A 19123-nucleotide genomic window follows, 5' to 3' on the forward strand; every position below is an offset into this window, starting at 1 on the left:
CCAAAGTTCAGAAACCAGCTTCAGAAAAAAGATATTTGAAGGGTAATTTAATTGTTTAGTTGGTCTCGCGTCCCATTGAATAACATGGGGAGGCGGGGTTTATGACCTATACTAGGACCACTCACCAGGGGGCGATCGAGACGTTTTGGCTTCACTTTTTAGGGCTTGTGCGGCACGCTTGGTCCTCAGGGGTATCTCCGCTTGCAAACTCTGTAAAACGTACGACAGCAGATTGTCATTTACAAATTAAAAACCTTTTGTCCCTGTTATAGCGTAATTGTAATGACAAAACTCTGTCCGTGAGTGATTCCAAATATCAAGTTAGTCACAAGTTAGCCTATGCAAAACGTTTTTGCAATGGCAAAAGTAATTACAAGATGGCATTTTTTTTTACCACTACAAAACTCATTCCACATTTGCAAATCTTGTTTTACACGTTTTTAAAACATTTTTACAAGTAGGCTTCAAAAGTCATTCCAAGTTTTAACTCATTTTTAAAAGTTTGCATAATGTTTTTACAATTAAATAACTTAAGTTGCTGTTTTACCTTTATGCCAAACCCCTAAGTGACGTGCAGTACAACGTGATATCTACATGCAAATCAGCTGTTAAATATGAATGTATTTTAATGTGTAAAACATTTTTAAATCACATGCCGTGGTTGCGTGGTGCAATACAGAAAGCTATACCAATTATAAATACATACATTTAAAGAGGTTGACTGTAGCTTCAGGTATACAGTAATAATATGATCTGAGAAATACCCAGAACAAGATCTTGGTTATTTTTTAAATGTAATTTGTTGGTTACCTGTCTAAAATTGTAGACAGGTAAATAACAAGTTACCTGCCTAAAATTTTACTCAGTAACATAACTTTTGAATTACTCATACTCAGTAACATAATCAGATTACTTTTAGATTATTTTCATATTAAGAGACATTATACGACAAATCTGAATATAGTCAATTGAACAACGCCATCCAGTGCCTTTTGGGGGCCCTATTGGTCGAGTGCTCCCTAGCAGTCAGAGGCCCCTTAGCTGTTGGGGGCCATAATTGACCCCTTATGTCACTTACGCCTGAAATCTGCCCTGACACAAATCACCAGATCAATTAGCTTCAGAGTTTACATACCTGGATCCAGTTTCCGTAATGTGGCATTTACGATGGTTTAACGATGCATGTAGCCATAAAATGGACTTTGTTATGACAGACTTATGGCTGTTTCCCAAACCACCACGTACGTCGGTCTTTATGTGCATCTAAGTGCCACGTTACAGATGTTGTGGAATCTTAGGGGTTTGGAATGGAATTAGGCCATGAATATATTTTAAAATATAGCTTACTGCATTTCGATAGAGCTTGATTACTTATCAGAAGCACATAATCTGCACCAATCTGGATTAACTGATGATGAGATGCAGGCCTTTTTACTTGTCTCTATTGTTGTTATTGCAATCTACATTGCCCTGGATGCTAATGCTAAGCTAGCAATGAAAAAACTGCATGCTTCCATTAGCAAACAGCAGATGGAACACAGATGTTTTTTTGGTGATTGCAGGGGACTTTAATCATTCAAATCTGAAAACTGTTTCTCCCAAATCCCACTAAAATGTCTCCAGCCCCACCAGAGGAGACAATACACTGGTCCATGTGTACACAAACATTCTAGAGGCTTACAAAGCCATCCCCCTCCCCCACCTGGGTCAATCTGACCATCCCTCACTATTCCTACTACCCAAACTTACCCCTCATAAAACATGTGAAACCATCAGTGAGGACAGTCAAAGTGTGGCCAGACGGGTCAGACTCACTTCTACAGCACCAGTTTCAACACACAGACTGGAGTTTGTTTGCCACTCAAGCCACCCTTGTTTCAGTTGCACATTCACCTTCAATTCAATTTGCCTCCTTGCACATTTAGAATTGCCATTGTGCTTGCATTTTTACAGTTGTTACACACGCATGTCTACCTCGGGACCTCATTGCTGCTATCTCTGCATCCCAGGTGCACATGCTACCTTAATATTCATTATTACTTCATTTGTCTCGTTTGCACATCTTGAATGCCATTTTGAAATTGCCTTTTGTACCCAAACAACTATAATCCCACTTGTAACATACACTATTCCTAATACTGTAAAATTTCCTTTCCTATTGCCTTAATATTAACTGTTTGCGATCACTCCTCATGTCTTGAGGGAGGTGCTATTTCACAAAAACAGTAAAGTGCCTGTTAGGATGGACTAAGGAGTGTTCTGTTAATTAACGAGCGATGTCACATGCCACTTATGTAACGATGCTTTCGGGAATTGCACAAATAAGATAACAAGGCCCTTATGTGTGTCTTACAATCATCTTATTGCTTTGGGAAACCGGGCCCTGGCATATAGATTTTTCATTTTACCTTATTGGTTATGTAATGTGTTTGTGAACAGTATTCAGACCTCTTGACTTTCTCCCCATGTTGTTGTATTTTGGACTTAGATGATTTATTAATTAGAAATCTAAATACATGACATAAAACAATGCCTTCTACAAGCAATACCTAAAAAATTACATAGCGAAAAATATTTTGCCAGTTTATATGAAAATGAAAAAAAAACTTAAGTTAGTTTTCAGACCCTTTGCTGTGATGCTCCAGGTTGAGCTGAGATGAATCCTGTATTTTTTTATTGTCCTTGAGATTTCTCTAGAACTATGGCAAATTCAATCAATTGGACATGATTTAGAATGGCAAAATAAATTGCAATTTCTGGAAAAAGTTATTCATCAATGTATATGAAGATATCCTTATCCAAGATCCAAGATATCCTTAGCTTTTCAAGTGTACATGTTGAGTTATCTGATGTTTCAACCCAGAACCACCAACATGGTAAAAACCTTGCAGGAATTCCTGAGATCCACATGCATGTGTACAAATATGAACACGGGCACTGAAATACGTTTGCAAGTAGGGCCAACAGTGATACATTTTCTAAATGCAATATTCATGAATAAACTGGGATTTACATCTGCATTCATAACAAAGTTAATGTCAACAAAATTAACAATATAGACAATTAGATTTTCATCATTTATTTTTGTCACAATTATTTGTCAACTAAAATGTCATAATCATGACAGCACTAGTTGATGGGTTCAAGTCCCTTAGAGTTAATTAAAGAGGTCCCTGAGGGTTCAATAAATGGCCTACTATTGTTTTCACGTTACATTAATTACATTGGTGATGATGTCAGAAATGGACATTTCCATTCATATGCAGACGACAGTGATGAGCTCTATTGGCCCAACCGCTGATCAAGCATTTGTACAGATTCTACAGATCTCTTTAACAGCTTAAACTTGTTTTAAGTATTAACTAATTTCTAGCTTTTTTCTTAGTCCAAACACTCAGTTAGAAATACATGTGTAAAAACTAGCTTGGATGGTACTCAAAATCAAATGATCTCTACATATAAATACTTAGGGGTATGTTACATGATAGGCTATCTTTTAAAATACATGTTACTGAATTGGGAAAAAAGTTACAATTCTAGATAGGGTTCCTTTATAGAAACAGGGTTGTCTGTCCTCTGTAAATAGATGACACATTTTGCAGCCTATTTGTATCTCAGTTTTAGATTATGGTGATATTATCTATAAGCGTTCTACTGCATCTACATTAAAACCACTGATTCACTGGGGATTGTGAGGACTGAACACAGTGGTACAATCCCCAGTGAATCAGGACTAATGGAGACTGAGTCTTGGCAATGATCAGGACTAATGCCCTGCTTTTAATGGTAAACCATTCCAGTCAGTTGGGCCTATACACCGCGTGCACAATAAATACGCAAGTGAGTATTCTGATCGTATTACTATTTCTATGCACATTTTCCAACTACAAACCATATAAACATGAATGCTCATTGGACTGAATCATTTTCAGACAATATTTATTTTTGTAATGAGGGAGGGTGTGGCAACAGTGAATAACACATGCTCCATCACATACATCCAAGTATTCCACTGCTTGGCTAGCAAGCAAGGGCATCAAAGATGTCTGAATAATGACCTGGCCCCATCCTTACCTGACTTAAATCCTATTGAGATCTTGTGGACCCTTCTCAAATGTGAGATTTACAGTCAGGGAAGACAATACACATCTTTGAACAGCATTTGGGAAGCTGTGGAAAGTTAATCGTGAACAGATCAAGCAACGGACAGACTGCATGGATGGAAGGCTTATAGCAGTTATTGAAAAGAAGGGTGGCTATTTCTGTCACTGAATATTTTTTAAATGCCAGGTATGTTATTTAATAGTCATTTTGTGTTGCTTATTTGTTGCACTTTAAAAATAGAGAATAAACAAGTGAGTTAGAGAAATTATTTATGTAATTTAGTTGCCTAATAATTCTGCACACTAATTGTTGCCTAATAATAATAATAATAATAATAATACATACATACAATTTATATAACACTTTTCAAAGACCCAAAGATGCTTTATAATACATACATAACAAATTACTACAGATAGAGCAATGAGACAAACAGTAGCTAACAAAACAGAAAACAAAAAGGGGGGGTGTGTCAAGCAACATAGGGCTGGGGCTAGGGATAGGCTTGTTTGAACAGATGAGACTTGAGGTGGTGGATGAAGATGGCAACAGATTTGAAGTCACGGATGAATTGTGGAAGGGCATTCCAAAATCTTGGAGCAGCCCGTGAAAAGGCCCTGTCTCCACAGCTCTGCAGCTTGGACCGAGGGATGATAAGGAGGCCAGCAGTGGCAGAGCGGAGTGACCTGGAGGAATGGTACTGGGGAATAATGTCAGAGAGTTAGGGTGGAGCAAGTTGGTGGAGGGCTTTATACGTGAGAAGAAGAATTTTGAAGTCAATGTGTTTAGAGATTGGGAGCCTGAGGAGCTCTTGTAGGATGGGGGTGATGTGCTGCCGGGATTTGGTGTGTGTCAGAAGTCGTGCAGCTGAGTTTTTAACTAGTTGTAGTTTATGGAGAGATTAAGTGTTACTGCGAGAAAGAAGAGAATTGTAATATTCAGGACGTCAGAAATGAATGCATGTATTAGGGTTTCAGCGGCAGTGCGGGACAGGGAAGACTGTAACTTGGCAATATTGCGAAGGTGGAAGAATGAGGATTTGACTGTCTGTTTTATGTGTTGTTGGAAGCTGAGTGAAGAGTCCAGTATGACACAGAGGTTGCGTGCATGAGGCGATGGAGATACAACAGAGTCATCAATAGTGAGGGTGAAGGTGCAGGCTTTGGTTAGTGTGGATTTTGTACCAATTAGTAGAAGTTCAGTTTTGTCACTGTTAAGCTAGAGGAAGTTCTGCTGCAGCCAGGTTTCTATTGTTGCCAGGCAAGTTTCAATATGAGACAGAGGAGGGTTGGTGAGGGATTTAGTGCTGAGGTAGATATGAGTGTCATCGTCATAGCAGTGGAAGTCATGGGCCCCTAGAACAGAACTCTGGGGGACACCCTGTGTGACTACAGCTGAGTCAGAATTATGACCACGGACTGAAATGTTGTGAGCGCGGTTGGTGAGGTATGAGCGTAGCCAGGAAAGTGCGGCTCCCTCAACACCCAAGGCTTTGAGTCTGGTGAGGAGGATCTGGTGATTGACTGTTTTGAAGGCAGCACTCAGGTCAAGCAGGATAAGGATGTTGAGGGTGCCAGCATTAGCAGAGACTATTCCATCTGCAAGAATTTGGGGCCTCATAGACAACTATTTCAAAAGACTGCAAGCTGTCATTGATGCTAAAGGGGGCAATACACAGTTTTAAAAACTAAGGGTATGCAGACTTTTGAACAGGGGTCAGTTATATGTTTTCTCTTTGTTGCCTGTTATGACCTACAGTTGAATCTGAGTCCCATAAGAAATAAAAGACATGTGTTTTGCCTGCTCATGTTTTCTTTACAAATGGTACATACACTCACCTTAAGGATTATTAGGAACACCATACTAATACTGTGTTTGACACCCTTTCGCCTTCAGAACTGCCTCAATTCTACGTGGCATTGATTCAACAAGGTGCTGAAAGCATTCTTTAGAAATGTTGGCCCATATTGATAGGATAGCATCTTGCAGTTGATGGAGATTTGTGGGATGCACATCCAGGGCACGAAGCTCCCGTTCCACCACATGCCAAAGATGCTCTATTGGGTTGAGATCTGGTGACTGTGGGGGCCATTTCAGTACAGTGAACTCATTGTCATGTTCAAGAAACCAATTTGAAATGATTCAAGCTTTGTGACATGGTGCATTATCCTGCTGGAAGTAGCCATCAGAGGATGGGTACATGGTGCTCATAAAGGGATGGACATGGTCAGAAACAATGCTCAGGTAGGCCATGGCATTTAAACGATTCCCAATTGGCACTAAGGGGCCTAAAGTGTGCCAAGAAAACATCCCCCACACCATTACACCACCACCACCAGCCTGCACAGTGGTAACAAGGCATGATGGATCCATGTTCTCATTCAGTTTACACCAAATTCTGACTCTACCATCTGAATGTCTCAACAGAAATCGAGACTCATCAGACCCGGCAACATTCTTCCAGTCTTCAACTGTCCAATTTTGGTGAGCTCGTGCAAATTTTAGCCTCTTTTACCTATTTGTAGTGGAGATAAGTGGTACCTGGTGGGGTCTTCTGCTGTTGTAGCCCATCCGCCTCAAGGTTGTGTGTGTTGTGGCTTCACAAATGCTTTGCTGCATACCTCGGTTGTAACGAGTGGTTATTTCAGTCAAAGTTGCTCTTCTATCAGTTTGAATCAGTTGGCCCATTTTCCTATGACCTCTAGCCTCAACAAGGCATTTTCGCCCACAGGACTGCCGCATACTGGATGTTTTTCCCTTTTCACACCATTCTTTGTAAACCCTAGAAATGGTTGTGCGTGAAAATCCCAGTAACTGAGCAGATTGTGAAATACTCAGACCGGCCCGTCTGGCACCAACAACCATGCCACGCTCAAAATTGCTTAAATCACCTTTCTTTCTGTTGTGGAAATTTCTTTATACAATGTAAACCTTACTGCCCCCTGTTGTGTATCTTCTCCTATCCTGTCCTAAAACCCATTGATCTGCATCTGGACAGACAATAGATGCCCCCTATGCAAATACCAGATCCCCCACATCCCTCTAGTTGGCCCCTTTGGGTAAACACTACAGTAAACATTATGGCAGGAAGGATAAGGTGGGGAAAGATAGCATTTGACTTGTGTGATAGAACAAAGGGAATGTGTTTGATTGACATGAGACAGATGGCAGCATCTTACCACACCCCTTTTTCCTATGTGATATATACAGTCGAATTAGCTATATTGAGTTAGAGACTATCCACTGTTACCTTGTAACCTTTATACTTTCTCCTTGCAAGCAAAATTAAAACCGTTTATTGCGCAATTGATTTCTCCTGTCTTACCTACCATTTTCATAGAACTATTTGGATTTTAGAAATTGTCATCACATTTCCCATTCTGACATTCAGTTTGGAGTCCAGGAGATTGTCTTGACCAGGACCACACCCCAAGATGCATTGAAGCAACTGCCATGTGATTGGTTGATTAGATAATTGCATTAATGAGAAATTGAACAGGTGTTCCTAATAATCCTTTAGGTCAGTGTATATTACTAATTCTCCAAGGGTTTGAAACCTTTGACCAGAACTGTATCTTTTAAAAAGTATAAATCAACAATGTTGACAGTCTAAGTATTTGCTGATATTCAAGAAATGTTATAGCAGCTCTGATTTTTAAAATGTTTGCAACAATTATTTAAACAGGAAAATCTATTTTTACAGGATTGTCCTGGAATTCGTTTTTTCTTAAACCAACACAAAGAAAAACAATGCGGTTGATCATTATGGTTTTAGGTCAGTAAAGGAAATGCAACATCTTACATTTTTACATTGACCAATTCTAAGTAATAAACATTTTCTATTTAAATATAAATTGTTTATAAATGTTGTGTTCTATTGAAAAAGTTCCTTTTTTTATTTGAAATTTTCAGGTATGTTCAGCCTTTTCCCATGTTCCTCTTGTCAGTATCACTTTGTGAACATGGCTTACACCTGGTCACAAGCTCAGCTTTACTGCAGCGAGAACTATGGTGACTTGATCCCCATAAGAGACCAGATATCGATGGAAAGGCTCATTAACTCTTTACCTGCTGGTTGGAATGGACCAGCCTGGATTGGGCTCTATAACATCAGCTGGAATTACAAGTCTCTGAATTACATACATTTAAAGGGAAGTGGGTTCTTGGAGGTTCAACAAGCGGATAATGTAAACGACAATGAATTCTGTGTGTACATGTCCAAGAAGAAGTTGTATAAAGCCAATTGTGAAGAAGAACTATATTTTGTCTGTTATGGTGAGTTTATATGTCGGTCAGTCTTTTCATTGTTTGTCAGTCCATCTTCTTGTACATCAATCAGAGGAACATTCAAATGCCATTTTCAGACATTTGAAAACAGTTAAACTCCAGATTACAAACTGCAAATATCAAATATGTTATGTATATATGATTAGAGCAATAAGGTCATGTCTGTAATGGTGGTCAGGGTAATTATGTTGTGCTGGTGATGGTGGTCAGGGTAATGTTCTTGTGCTAGTGATGTGGTAAGGGTAATGATGTTGCCTGTGATGGTGGTCAGGGTAATGAGGTTGTGCTGGTGATGGTGGTTAGGGTAATGATGTTGTCTGTGATGGTGGTCAGGGTAATGATGTTGCATTGGTAATGGTGGTTAGGGTAATGATATTGTGTCTGTAGTGTTCAAGAGGTTAATGATTGTTTGTTCTACATCAGTGAAAACCACAACAGCACCTGCAACAACCCAGAGACAAACAATGACACCACCTTCTACTCAGAGTACAGGTGAGTTCAGTTTTAACATCTTGTCATGGACTTACTTATCTGGTTTTATGTATCTATGTATCTACATGTCCAAGAAGGAGTTGTATAAAGCCAATTGTGAAGAATAACTAAATTTTGTCTGTTATGGTGAGTTTATATGTCGGTCAGTCTTTTCATTGTTTGTCAGTCCATCTTCCTGTCCATCAATCAGAGGGTCATTCAAATACCATTTTCAGACATTTGAAAAGAGTTAAACTCCAGATTACAAACTGCAAATATCAAATGTGTTTTTTATATGTGATTAGAGTAATAAGTTAATGTCTGTGATGGTGGTCAGGGTAAAAATGTTGTGCTGGTGATGGTGGTCAGGGTAATGTTCTTGTGCTAGTGATGTGGTAAGGGTAATGATGTTGCCTGTGATGGTGGTCAGGGTAAAGATGTTGTGCTGGTGATGGTTGTTAGGGTAATGATGTTGTCTGTGATGGTGGTCAGAGTAATGTTCTTATGCTAGTGATGTGGTCAGGGTAATGATGTTGCATCGGTAATGGTGGTTAGGGTAATGATATTGTGTCTGTAGTGTTCAAGAGGTTAATGATTGTTTGTTCTACATCAGTGAAAACCACAACAGCACATGCAACAACCCAGAGACAAACAATGACACCACCTTCTACCCAGAGTACAGGTGAGTTCAGTTTTAACATCTTGTCATGGACAAACTTATCTGGTTTTATGTATCTATGTATCTACATGTCCAAGAAGGAGTTGTATGAAGCCAATTTTGAAGAAGAACTAAATGTTGTCTGTTATGGTGAGTTTATATGTCGGTCAGTCTTTTCATTGTTTGTCAGTCCATCATCCTGTCCATCAATCAGAGGGTCATTCAAATGCCATTTTCAGACATTTGAAAACAGTTAAACTCCAGATTACAAACTGCAAATATCAAATGTGTTTTTTATATGTGATTAGAGTAATACGTTCATGTCTGTGATGGTGGTCAGGGTAATGTTCTTGGGCTAGTGATGTGGTCAGGGTAATGATGTTGCGTCGGTAATGGTGGTTAGGGTAATGATATTGTGTCTGTAGTGTTCAAGAGGTTAATGATTGTTTGTTCTACATCAGTGAAAACCACAACAGCACCTGCAACAACCCAGAGACAAACAATGACACCACCTTCTACCCAGAGTACAGGTGAGTTCAGTTTTAACATCTTGTCATGAACCCTCGGAATGGCAGGTAAATATTAAAGCGCAGAGCACAATAATTATTCAAGGCAACAGTACAGGTAGGTAATCCAGGAAAATAGTCAGGGGTGAAAACAGGCAGGAGTCAAAATCTGGTGTAATCCAACAAAAGAAGGCTAAGGTACTGGATGAGTAAGCAATGGACATAGTGAGATCAGGCAAGAGACAGATTTTAGGATAGCCGATAGGAAAAGGTACAGACAGGGAATAGGCAAAAATAATTTAAAGTGAGGATGGACAAAAACAATTTGATTCACAGAAAACCAAAAACAATAGGATAATTGATCTCAGACTAAAACAGTAGCTCACCAAGGAAATGTGCACTGAACGGAAGTAGATAGTGGAATGAATAAAAAAAATAACAGGTGAGTTAACAGGTGACTAGCATTCCGGTGATTGTGATCTGAGAGGTGAGTTGTGTCCAAGGGATTGGTGGCGTGTTTGAGGGAGTGAGTTTCGTTTGCACGATTGGTGTTTGAGCTGGCAAGGGACATTACTAATGGTGGTCAGGGTAATGATGGTGTGTCTGAGATGTTCTTTTTGTCCTACAGTAATGAACAGAACCGTTGTTCCACCACTGGAACCAGTTTTTACTCAACCTGAAACAACAGCAACGACTGTTGATTCTCCTTCTCAAACTACACTCCATTCTATACCTGGGCCACCTGGTAAGTTGAGCAAAGACCCTAGCCATTCCCAATGGGGAAACCAACTGATGCAAACGTGACTACTAAGCTTGATGTGAACACTGATTTCATGACCGAATTTCCATTCTGGCCCTCAGACAAACATAGCTAACTCAATTTTCCCAGCTTCCAATTAGCTAATCCATCCCGTCTCCTCCCCCTGTAACTATTCCCCAAGTTTTTTGCTGTACATGAGAATATATTCTCAGTCAACTCACCTGGAAACAAAAGGGTCAGTTAATTAATTATCTGATGTCCTCATCTCAGTGACAGTTGGCAATGCCAGTGTGTTCTGCAATGAGTTGAGCATGACAGTGTCTGTGGAGAAGTCCTCCATCGTGGGTCTCCAGGTGGACCACCTGCGTCTCAGCGACCCATCCTGCAGCATGAACTCCAACAGCACCCACATATTCTTGACCCTGGACCTCAACTCCTGTGGCACCCAGCTGGAGGTCAGGGCTTTAATTCTGCACATTATCACTTGTTTTATGTGTCCTGTTATTTAGATCAAATCCTTTGTACCAAGCTGACTTTGATCATCGTCGTCTTTCTTCACTCATCAAGCTGAATGTGTTCCTGTCTTTCAGGAGGATGGGGACAACCTGATCTTCAAAAATGTGATCACATACTTTGACGATTCCAATGATGTCATCACCAGAGAACAGCAGATGGATATCGATTTGTCCTGCATCTTCCCCAAAAGGGGCAATGTCAACCTGGAGTTCCAAGTCCACAAGATCCCATACATTTTCAACGAGAAGGGCTTTGGGAAGTTCACCTACCAGTTTGAGTTCTTCCACAGCAGTCTATTCAACAGGATGGTGGATCCAGCTAGTTATCCAGTGGAGGTGTGTTTGTGGTGGAGGTAGACTACCATTCAAAATGTTGGGGTTGCTTAGAAATGTCCTTTCTAACATCAAATTGATCAGCAGTACAGTGTGGACATTGTTCATCTTGTAAATGACTACCGTAGCTGTTATGTAATATCTTTAGACTAGTTGAGTATCTGGAGCGTCAGCCTCTCAGATCCTTAGCTGACAGCTTCATTAAAAGATACCCACAAAACACCAGTCTCAGTGTCAACAATGAAGAGGCAACTCTGAGATGCTGGCCTTCTGGGCAGAGTTGCAAAGAAAATATATCTTAGTCTGGCCAATAACAAGAAACCAGGCAAGCATAGTTCAGCTGGAACGCATTAGAAAGAGTTGACTGTGGATGTGAGTTTTGAACCCGGGTCGCCCATGTGAAAGGCCAGGTTGTTAACCACTACGCCACAAAGCTGAACGTTTGGGGGTTGTCAGTGTAGCCTCTTGACATTATATAGTTTTGTATCACATTAGCATCACGTCAACTTTGAATATTTCATTAGACACAATTAACAATTGTGGTAAACTGAGTAACGTTTCTTATTAAGTTCACATCCGCCACAAATAGTATCTATGAACTGTGTGGCTTTTGCCACCATCCGTTTTAAGAGCTTATTAGCCATTAGTGAATGACATTGATACAATAACTATAGGTGACGATAACTTACTTTTTTGTGAAGTGAAAAGATGAGAGAATCGTGTAGCCAGCGAAGTGTTTGTCTATCCTGAACAAATCCTACTATCCACCAGAACAGTTTTATTTTAGGCTTCCTGTTACTAGCTTAAATGGGTTGTAGCCAGCATCGTTTTTGTCTGTCCTGAACCTCAGGCATGATGTGTTTTGACGGTTACGGGGGTCGAACGTTTCTAACCACAACGCTATTTAACAAGGGGTACTCGGTCAGTCAGTCAGTGACTCACTCTTTCATTCACTCACTCACTCTGTAAGAGACATTCGCTCTTCTTGGCTGGCTCCACTTACGCGGTCCAGCAATAAGAAAAGATTAAGATGAGCAAAAGAACACAAACCTTGGACAGAGGAAGATTGGTAATTATTTTATGGACATACACAGTTTGAGATGTTCATATCACAACGAATTTGTGAAACACAGACAAAAGGAAAAGATGCTGGAGGAGTGCTTGACGCCATCTGGTGAAGGCAATGTGATGGTCTGGGTGTGCTGTGGTGGGAAAATGGGAGATTTGTACAGGGTAAAAGGGCTCTTGAAGAAGGAAGGCCATCACTTAATTTGCAGTTCCACACCATACCCTGTGGACAGCGCTTGATTGGAGCCAAATTCCTCCAACAACAGGACAATGACCCAAAGCATATCTCCAAAGTTTGCAAGAACTATTTAGGCAAGAAGCAGTCAACTGGTATTCTCTCTATAATGGAATGGCCAGAACAGTCATCAGATCTCAAACCTATTGAGCTGTTGTGGAAGCAGCTTGACCGTATAGCAAGCAAGCAAGTTTATTTATATAGCACAATTCATACATCAAAGCAATTCAATGTGCTTTACAAAGAAAAATAAAAAATATAAAAATATCATGACATAAAACCAAATACTCAAATGAAAACATCAAAACAACATCATAATAATAAAAAATAGAATACGAAAATATAAAATAATAAAAACGGGATAAAACCATAGGAAGCTATAAGCCTAGACAGTGTGGTTAAGTTTAAGTGCTCAGTCGTAGGCACGTAAAAAGAGAAGTGTTTTTAACCTGGATTTAAAAATTGATAAGTTGGGGGCACGTCTAAGATCTTCTGGTAGTTTATTCCAGTTATGTGCAGCATAACTGCTAAATGCAGATTCTCCATGTTTAGTTAGGACCCTAGGCTCTACTAGCTGACCTGTGTTCATGGACCTAAGAGCCCTGCATGGTTTATATTCTTTAAAACATATCAGAAATTTGTAATCAGGTCCTAAATCATTCAGAGATTTATAAACTAAAAGCAACACTTTAAAACCTATTCTGTAACTGACTGGAAGCCAATGAAAAATAAAAGAACCGGAGTGATGTGCTCTGTTCTCTTGGTCCTGGTTAACATTCTAGCAGCAGCATTCTGAATGAGCTGCAGTTGTTTTACAGTCTTTTTGGGGAGTCCAGTTAAGAGGCCATTACAGTAGTCAACCCTACTAGAGATAAAAGCATGGATGAGCTTCCCTTGGTCTTTTTGGGACACCAGGCCCTTGATTCTGGCTATATTTTTTAGATTATTGAAAGCTGTTTTGGTGACCGCTTTGATATGACTGTTAAATGTGAGGTCTGAGTCTATCAGAACACCAAGATTACACACTTGGTCCCTGGTTTTAGGGCCCGAGTATACAGCTCTTTACTAATACTAGTTATCTTACTTTTGTTACTAAACACAATAACCTCTGTTTTATCTTGGTTTAATTGTAGATCATTTTGGTTCATCCAGGTATTTATGTGCTCTATAAAGTGAAACAGAGAGTCTATTGAGCTGTTGTCTTACGGTTCAAGAGCCATTTATATTTGAGTATCATCGGCATAACTTTGGTAGTTTATGTTGTTGTTCTGTAGAATTTGGACCAGAGGTAGCATATAGAGATTTAACAGAAGCGGTCTGAGAACTGATCCCTGTGGAACTCCGCATGTCATAGCCACCCTATCAGATTAATGATTACCAATGGTGACAAAGTAACTCCGGCCATCTAGATAAGATCTGAACCAATCAAGGACTGTCCCGGAGAGTCCTACCCAATTTTTCCATCTATAAGTGTACTATGATCTACAGTGTCAAATGCTGCACTGAGATCTAATAGAACCAGAACTGTTATTTTATTTGAATCAGTTTTCAGCTGTATATCATTTAAAACTTTAATCAGGGACGTTTCAGTACTGTGGTGAGGTCGGAAGCCTGACTGAAATTTGTCTAAGAAACCACTTGAGGTGACAAATTTGCTGAGTTGATTGAAGACAACCTTCTCAATGATATTGGCTATACAAGGGAGATTTGATACAGGTCTATAATTGTTCATTATAGATGCATCCAGTGTTCTCTTTTTTAATAGGGTCTTAATTGCAGCTGTTTTTAGAGATGTTGAGAAAATGCCTGATTAAAGAGAGCTATTAACTATTTGCTGTAGTTCCATTGTTACAGAGTAAAAAAAAAATAATTAAAGTCTGATGGCAGTGTGTCGAGACAACATGTGGAAGCTTTAAGATGTTGAACTGTTTCTTCTAGGGATTTTTGATCAATTATATAAAATTGTGACATAATAACCAAGTTATGTCTTGGTGGCTTCATAGTTGAAGCTACCAAGGCTTTGTTTATAGATGTCATAGTGAATTTGAAGTTCACTTTTCCTCCACTTATGTTCCGCTTTCCTACATTCTCTTTTCAGGGCACTTAGCATCATGGTGGTTCTCCATGGTGTTTTCTGTTTGCTCATAGTTTTCTTTAACTTTACTGATGCCACACGATCCATGACATAGAATTTTTTATATTAAATGTATCCAGTACATCAACTGACTCAGCACTTATTGTTGGAGAGATAGCTATGTTTATAGCTAAACTGAGCATTGGGCCGCTCATTAATGTACCTTTTCTTAACAGAAACAGAGTTTACTGGAACATTCGGGGTGATAAAGTGATTAAAATAAGACACAGAAATGATCAGACAGGGCCAAGTCTTTATCCATGACAGAGGAAATATCAAGACCTTTACAGATAACCAGATCTAGAATGGGGCCTTGAGTGTATGTATAATACATAAAAAGTGCCCCATCAAGCCAGTGCAACTTGTGGGAAATGGTTCAGGTAACATGGGGTGAAATCTGTTAAGATAACCTCAACATATAGAAAACTATAATGCCAAAGGTCAGTAAGGCTCTAATGTTTTACAAAAGTAACAATTGAAGGACTCAATTATTATATCAATAAAAAATTATCAACCTTTTTCTATACTTCCTATTCAAATTAATTTCATGTATGTTCTCATGGACAACAAGGGCATTTCTAAGCGACCTTGCATGATTTACTGTTGTTCTATAGAAATATAGCTATTTTGAGTTGACCAACATAAAAAGAGGAGCTAATGAACATAAATGCATATTGCTCATGTCACAGATCTAGGAATACTTACCTTGCTATATTATCTACCTTTTCCAAATCCTAACCTTGCCCAATAGTGGTAAGTAATGAAGTAAGTAACCCTTAGGTTAGTGTGAATCATCATCCAGCTAATGGAAAATAATATATAATATTGGCTTTAGTCATATTAAAATGTAACATATTTCCAGGTGGAACTGAATGAGATGGTCTACATGGAAATCACCTCCATTACTTCTGCCTCCAACACTGAGATCTTTGTGGAGTCCTGCCGGGCCACGTCCTCTAACAATCCTGATGACCCCACCCACTACAGCATCATCGAAAATGGGTCAGGAACACTAAGACTGTGTTTACTGGTGTATATGGGTCAGGAACACTATGACTGTGTTTACTGGTGTATATGGGTCAGGAACACTAAGACTGTGTTTACTGGTGTATATGGGTCAGGAACACTAAGACTGTGTTTACTGGTGTATATGGGTCAGGAACACTAAGACTGTGTTTACTGGTGTATATGGGTCAGGAACACTAAGACTGTGTTTACTGGTGTATATGGGTCAGGAACACTAAGACTGTGTTTACTGGTGTATATGGGTCAGGAACACTAAGACTGTGTTTACTGGTGTATATGGGTCAGGAACACGAAGACTGTGTTTACTGGTGTATATGGGTCAGGAACACTAAGACTGTGTTTGCTGGTGTATATGGGTCAGGAACACGAAGACTGTGTTTGCTGGTGTATATGGGTCAGGAACACTAAGACTGTGTTTGCTGGTGTATATGGGTCAGGAACACTAAGACTGTGTTTACTGGTGTATATGGGTCAGGATCTCAAATTGATAATCTATTTGCCATTTGAGGCACTCTTATTGGTTGAAACATTGTTTTCAATAACTTGTTCTCCAGCTGTAAGCAGGATGAAACTCTGGAGGTCTTCCCCAGTTCCAGATCTCAGTTCCGTTTTGGTTTGGAATCGTTCATATTCATTGGGATGCAGGACCAGGTAAATGGAGTGAGATAGTGAGGTGTTTTGAGTGGAGCCTGGTTTAAAACATTACTTCTATTGGTTGGTTGTCTGTGCACATGATTGTGACTTCTGATCTCTTCAGGTGTACATCAGCTGTTCAGTGATACTTTGTGAGGCAGGGGACCCCAACTCCCGCTGTGCCGAGGGCTGCATCAATGGCACCAGTCGCCATCGGAGAGAGGCAGTACAGCAGACCCCTTCTCACTACATCTCCCAGGGTCCTTTGCATCTGAGAAGGAATGCTAACAGCAAAGGTAAACTTGAATGTGTGTCAAATTCACCTTTGGGTGCAGCAGAGGCGTCACTAGGATCACAATACATTCGGGGCTTAGCCCACCCCCCGCCCCGTCCGGGACAGAAAGTACAGGGTTTTGAATGTACATGCAGACATTTTTGATGTACACACTAGTGGCCTACATTGTCATAATGCGCTATCGGCACTATAGATGAATAGATCAGGGGCTATTTACATGTTTTGGTCAATTTGAGATCCGGGGCTATTCGTAAAAGATCTGGGGGCTAATGCCCCGCACGCCCAGGCCTAACGACGCCACTGGGGTGCAGTTAACCCGTACAGTCCGGATTTGTGGGGTTAGTAATTTTTTATGATTGCCTTGCCTCATCACGTTTTAGCGACCTCTTGTGGTTTGCTTGGGCCCATATGAGCTCAATAGAGGGAGGCCAGAGAACATGTTGATGTAATGGTCATATGTGTAATGTAGGTGAATGTAAAGGTAGGGTCACATTTAGATCCTTGGTCATGGCCACAGTACTTAATTCAGGGGACAAAGTACTTAGCCAAAAAGGGACGGGAACATAATGCATTGTGACCCTGTCCATCATATGTTTTTCCCAAACATCTGCCCCCCACTCTTCACTTTGTCTTGCCCACAAGTTTTAAGGGGCTTCTTTGTGTTTTCTCATTGAAAAAATGTATGTTTTGTCATTACATCAACACAAATCAAGTAAAGTGTATGGATTTTTTTTACGGTGGCATGGAACTGCAAAACCTAACCACTAATACGATGACACACCCCCAATACAAATATTCCCCCAAATACCACAAAACACAACCACTAATACGATAATAGACTCCCAATTGAATACAATACCCCTTCCCAAAATATGAACGCACACCCCCAATACAAAACGACAACATTAAGACAAACCGTAAAGGATAAGTACAAGACTACCATCGCTGGTTGTCTGTTAATGCTGTCATTTCATATACTGGGGGTGTGTAACTGTATTAGTAACTGTATTAGTGGTTTTGTTTTCGTATTAGGTGCATTCATATAATTTTGGGGAAGGGGTATTGGGGGTGTGTAACTGTATTAGTGGTTTTGTTTTGCACGTCTGGGCCACCGTATTTTTTGCAACCAAGAAATTCCCAAAATGTTCACATTGCTCCATGACCCAACCACAAAATGTCAAGACATTGTGTTTACATACTGTGACATAAGTGTGGAAATCAAGTGGCATGTCTAGTTCCTTTAAGTATTTTGCATTTAGGAAATAGGTTACAGTTGGAAAACCCGTTTTAAACAATGTATTTTTCCTCTCCAGTTGCTGATGGAGCTTTGAACATGAACTTGGTGTTCATCGCTGGCTGTCTCCTGGCAGCAGTTGCCATGGTTTGTGGAGTGGTCATCTACAGATCCAGGGAGTCAAAGGTCAAATATCAACTTCTCCCAACTGATCAACAGGGCGTAGGCAAGGAGACATGGTTGGATGATAATCAGCATCCTATCAGCTGGATATAGGCTGCCTTTGGCCACAGATCTTTTATCAGCTTTCAATGAAAAATATTTAAATAAGGGCTTTCACATTTGATGTTTAAAGATTCAATACATTTACTGAAAATCAATGTAATCTACATGTAACTTTGAATGCTGGCAGGATGCAGGGAAAGAGGTGAATTAAATAAAGGTTTGTAATACAAAGACTTACTTGGTTACAAAGCTTTGGAGACACACTGTGACGGCGCATGACCATGCCCACAAACAATACATAAAACAACTAACATTAACAATGAACAACAAAGACACAGGGAACAAGGGATACCTATATAGGGAGATGTATGCAATCAACAGAGGGGATTCACGCAGAACAACTTGAAATAATACAACCGGTATGAAAAATTTAAGAAATATCTACATACTGTTTTTAATGTTCTATTTCTGTCAGTGTCCTGATGTTGAAACTGCACATTTGTTACTTCCTGTGAAGCTTAGGAGTCCTTAATGACCATACATATGCTTGCTGAATTTCTAAGTAATTATGAATAGTAATTTAATTAATGTCAGTAACACACATTTTATATTGTTCTATTGCCATGGTTGATGGGAGTT

The 19123-nt window shown here is 39.8% G+C and overlaps 1 protein-coding gene across 1 annotated transcript; it reads left to right on the plus strand.

Annotated features, from left to right (window-relative positions):
- The first annotated feature begins 6560 nt into the window (after positions 1–6560).
- LOC105030526 (CUB and zona pellucida-like domain-containing protein 1) lies at positions 6561–19123 on the plus strand. Its single transcript, XM_010904425.4, has 13 exons — positions 6561–6588; positions 7808–7879; positions 8017–8379; positions 8815–8883; positions 9476–9544; positions 9982–10050; positions 10655–10771; positions 11057–11241; positions 11377–11637; positions 15934–16073; positions 16652–16748; positions 16855–17026; positions 18339–19123. The coding sequence occupies exons 2-13, from the start codon at positions 7855–7857 to the stop codon at positions 18533–18535; spliced, it is 1764 nt and encodes a 587-aa protein (XP_010902727.3). The 5' UTR covers positions 6561–6588; positions 7808–7854; the 3' UTR covers positions 18536–19123.

Source organism: Esox lucius, chromosome 7, assembly GCF_011004845.1.
Source record: "Esox lucius isolate fEsoLuc1 chromosome 7, fEsoLuc1.pri, whole genome shotgun sequence".
In the NCBI taxonomy this organism is placed as follows: domain Eukaryota; kingdom Metazoa; phylum Chordata; class Actinopteri; order Esociformes; family Esocidae; genus Esox; species Esox lucius.

What these genes read in the sequence shown, in the direction of transcription:
- LOC105030526 (XM_010904425.4), top strand. Translation starts at nt 7,855, where the DNA reads ATGCGGTTGATCATTATGGTTTTAG. An exon ending in ACCTTCTACCCAGAGTACAG is followed by an intron (nt 9,545 to 9,981) that starts GTGAGTTCAGTT and finishes GTTCTACATCAG; the next exon opens with TGAAAACCACAACAGCACCT. An exon ending in CCTGTGGCACCCAGCTGGAG is followed by an intron (nt 11,242 to 11,376) that starts GTCAGGGCTTTA and finishes CCTGTCTTTCAG; the next exon opens with GAGGATGGGGACAACCTGAT.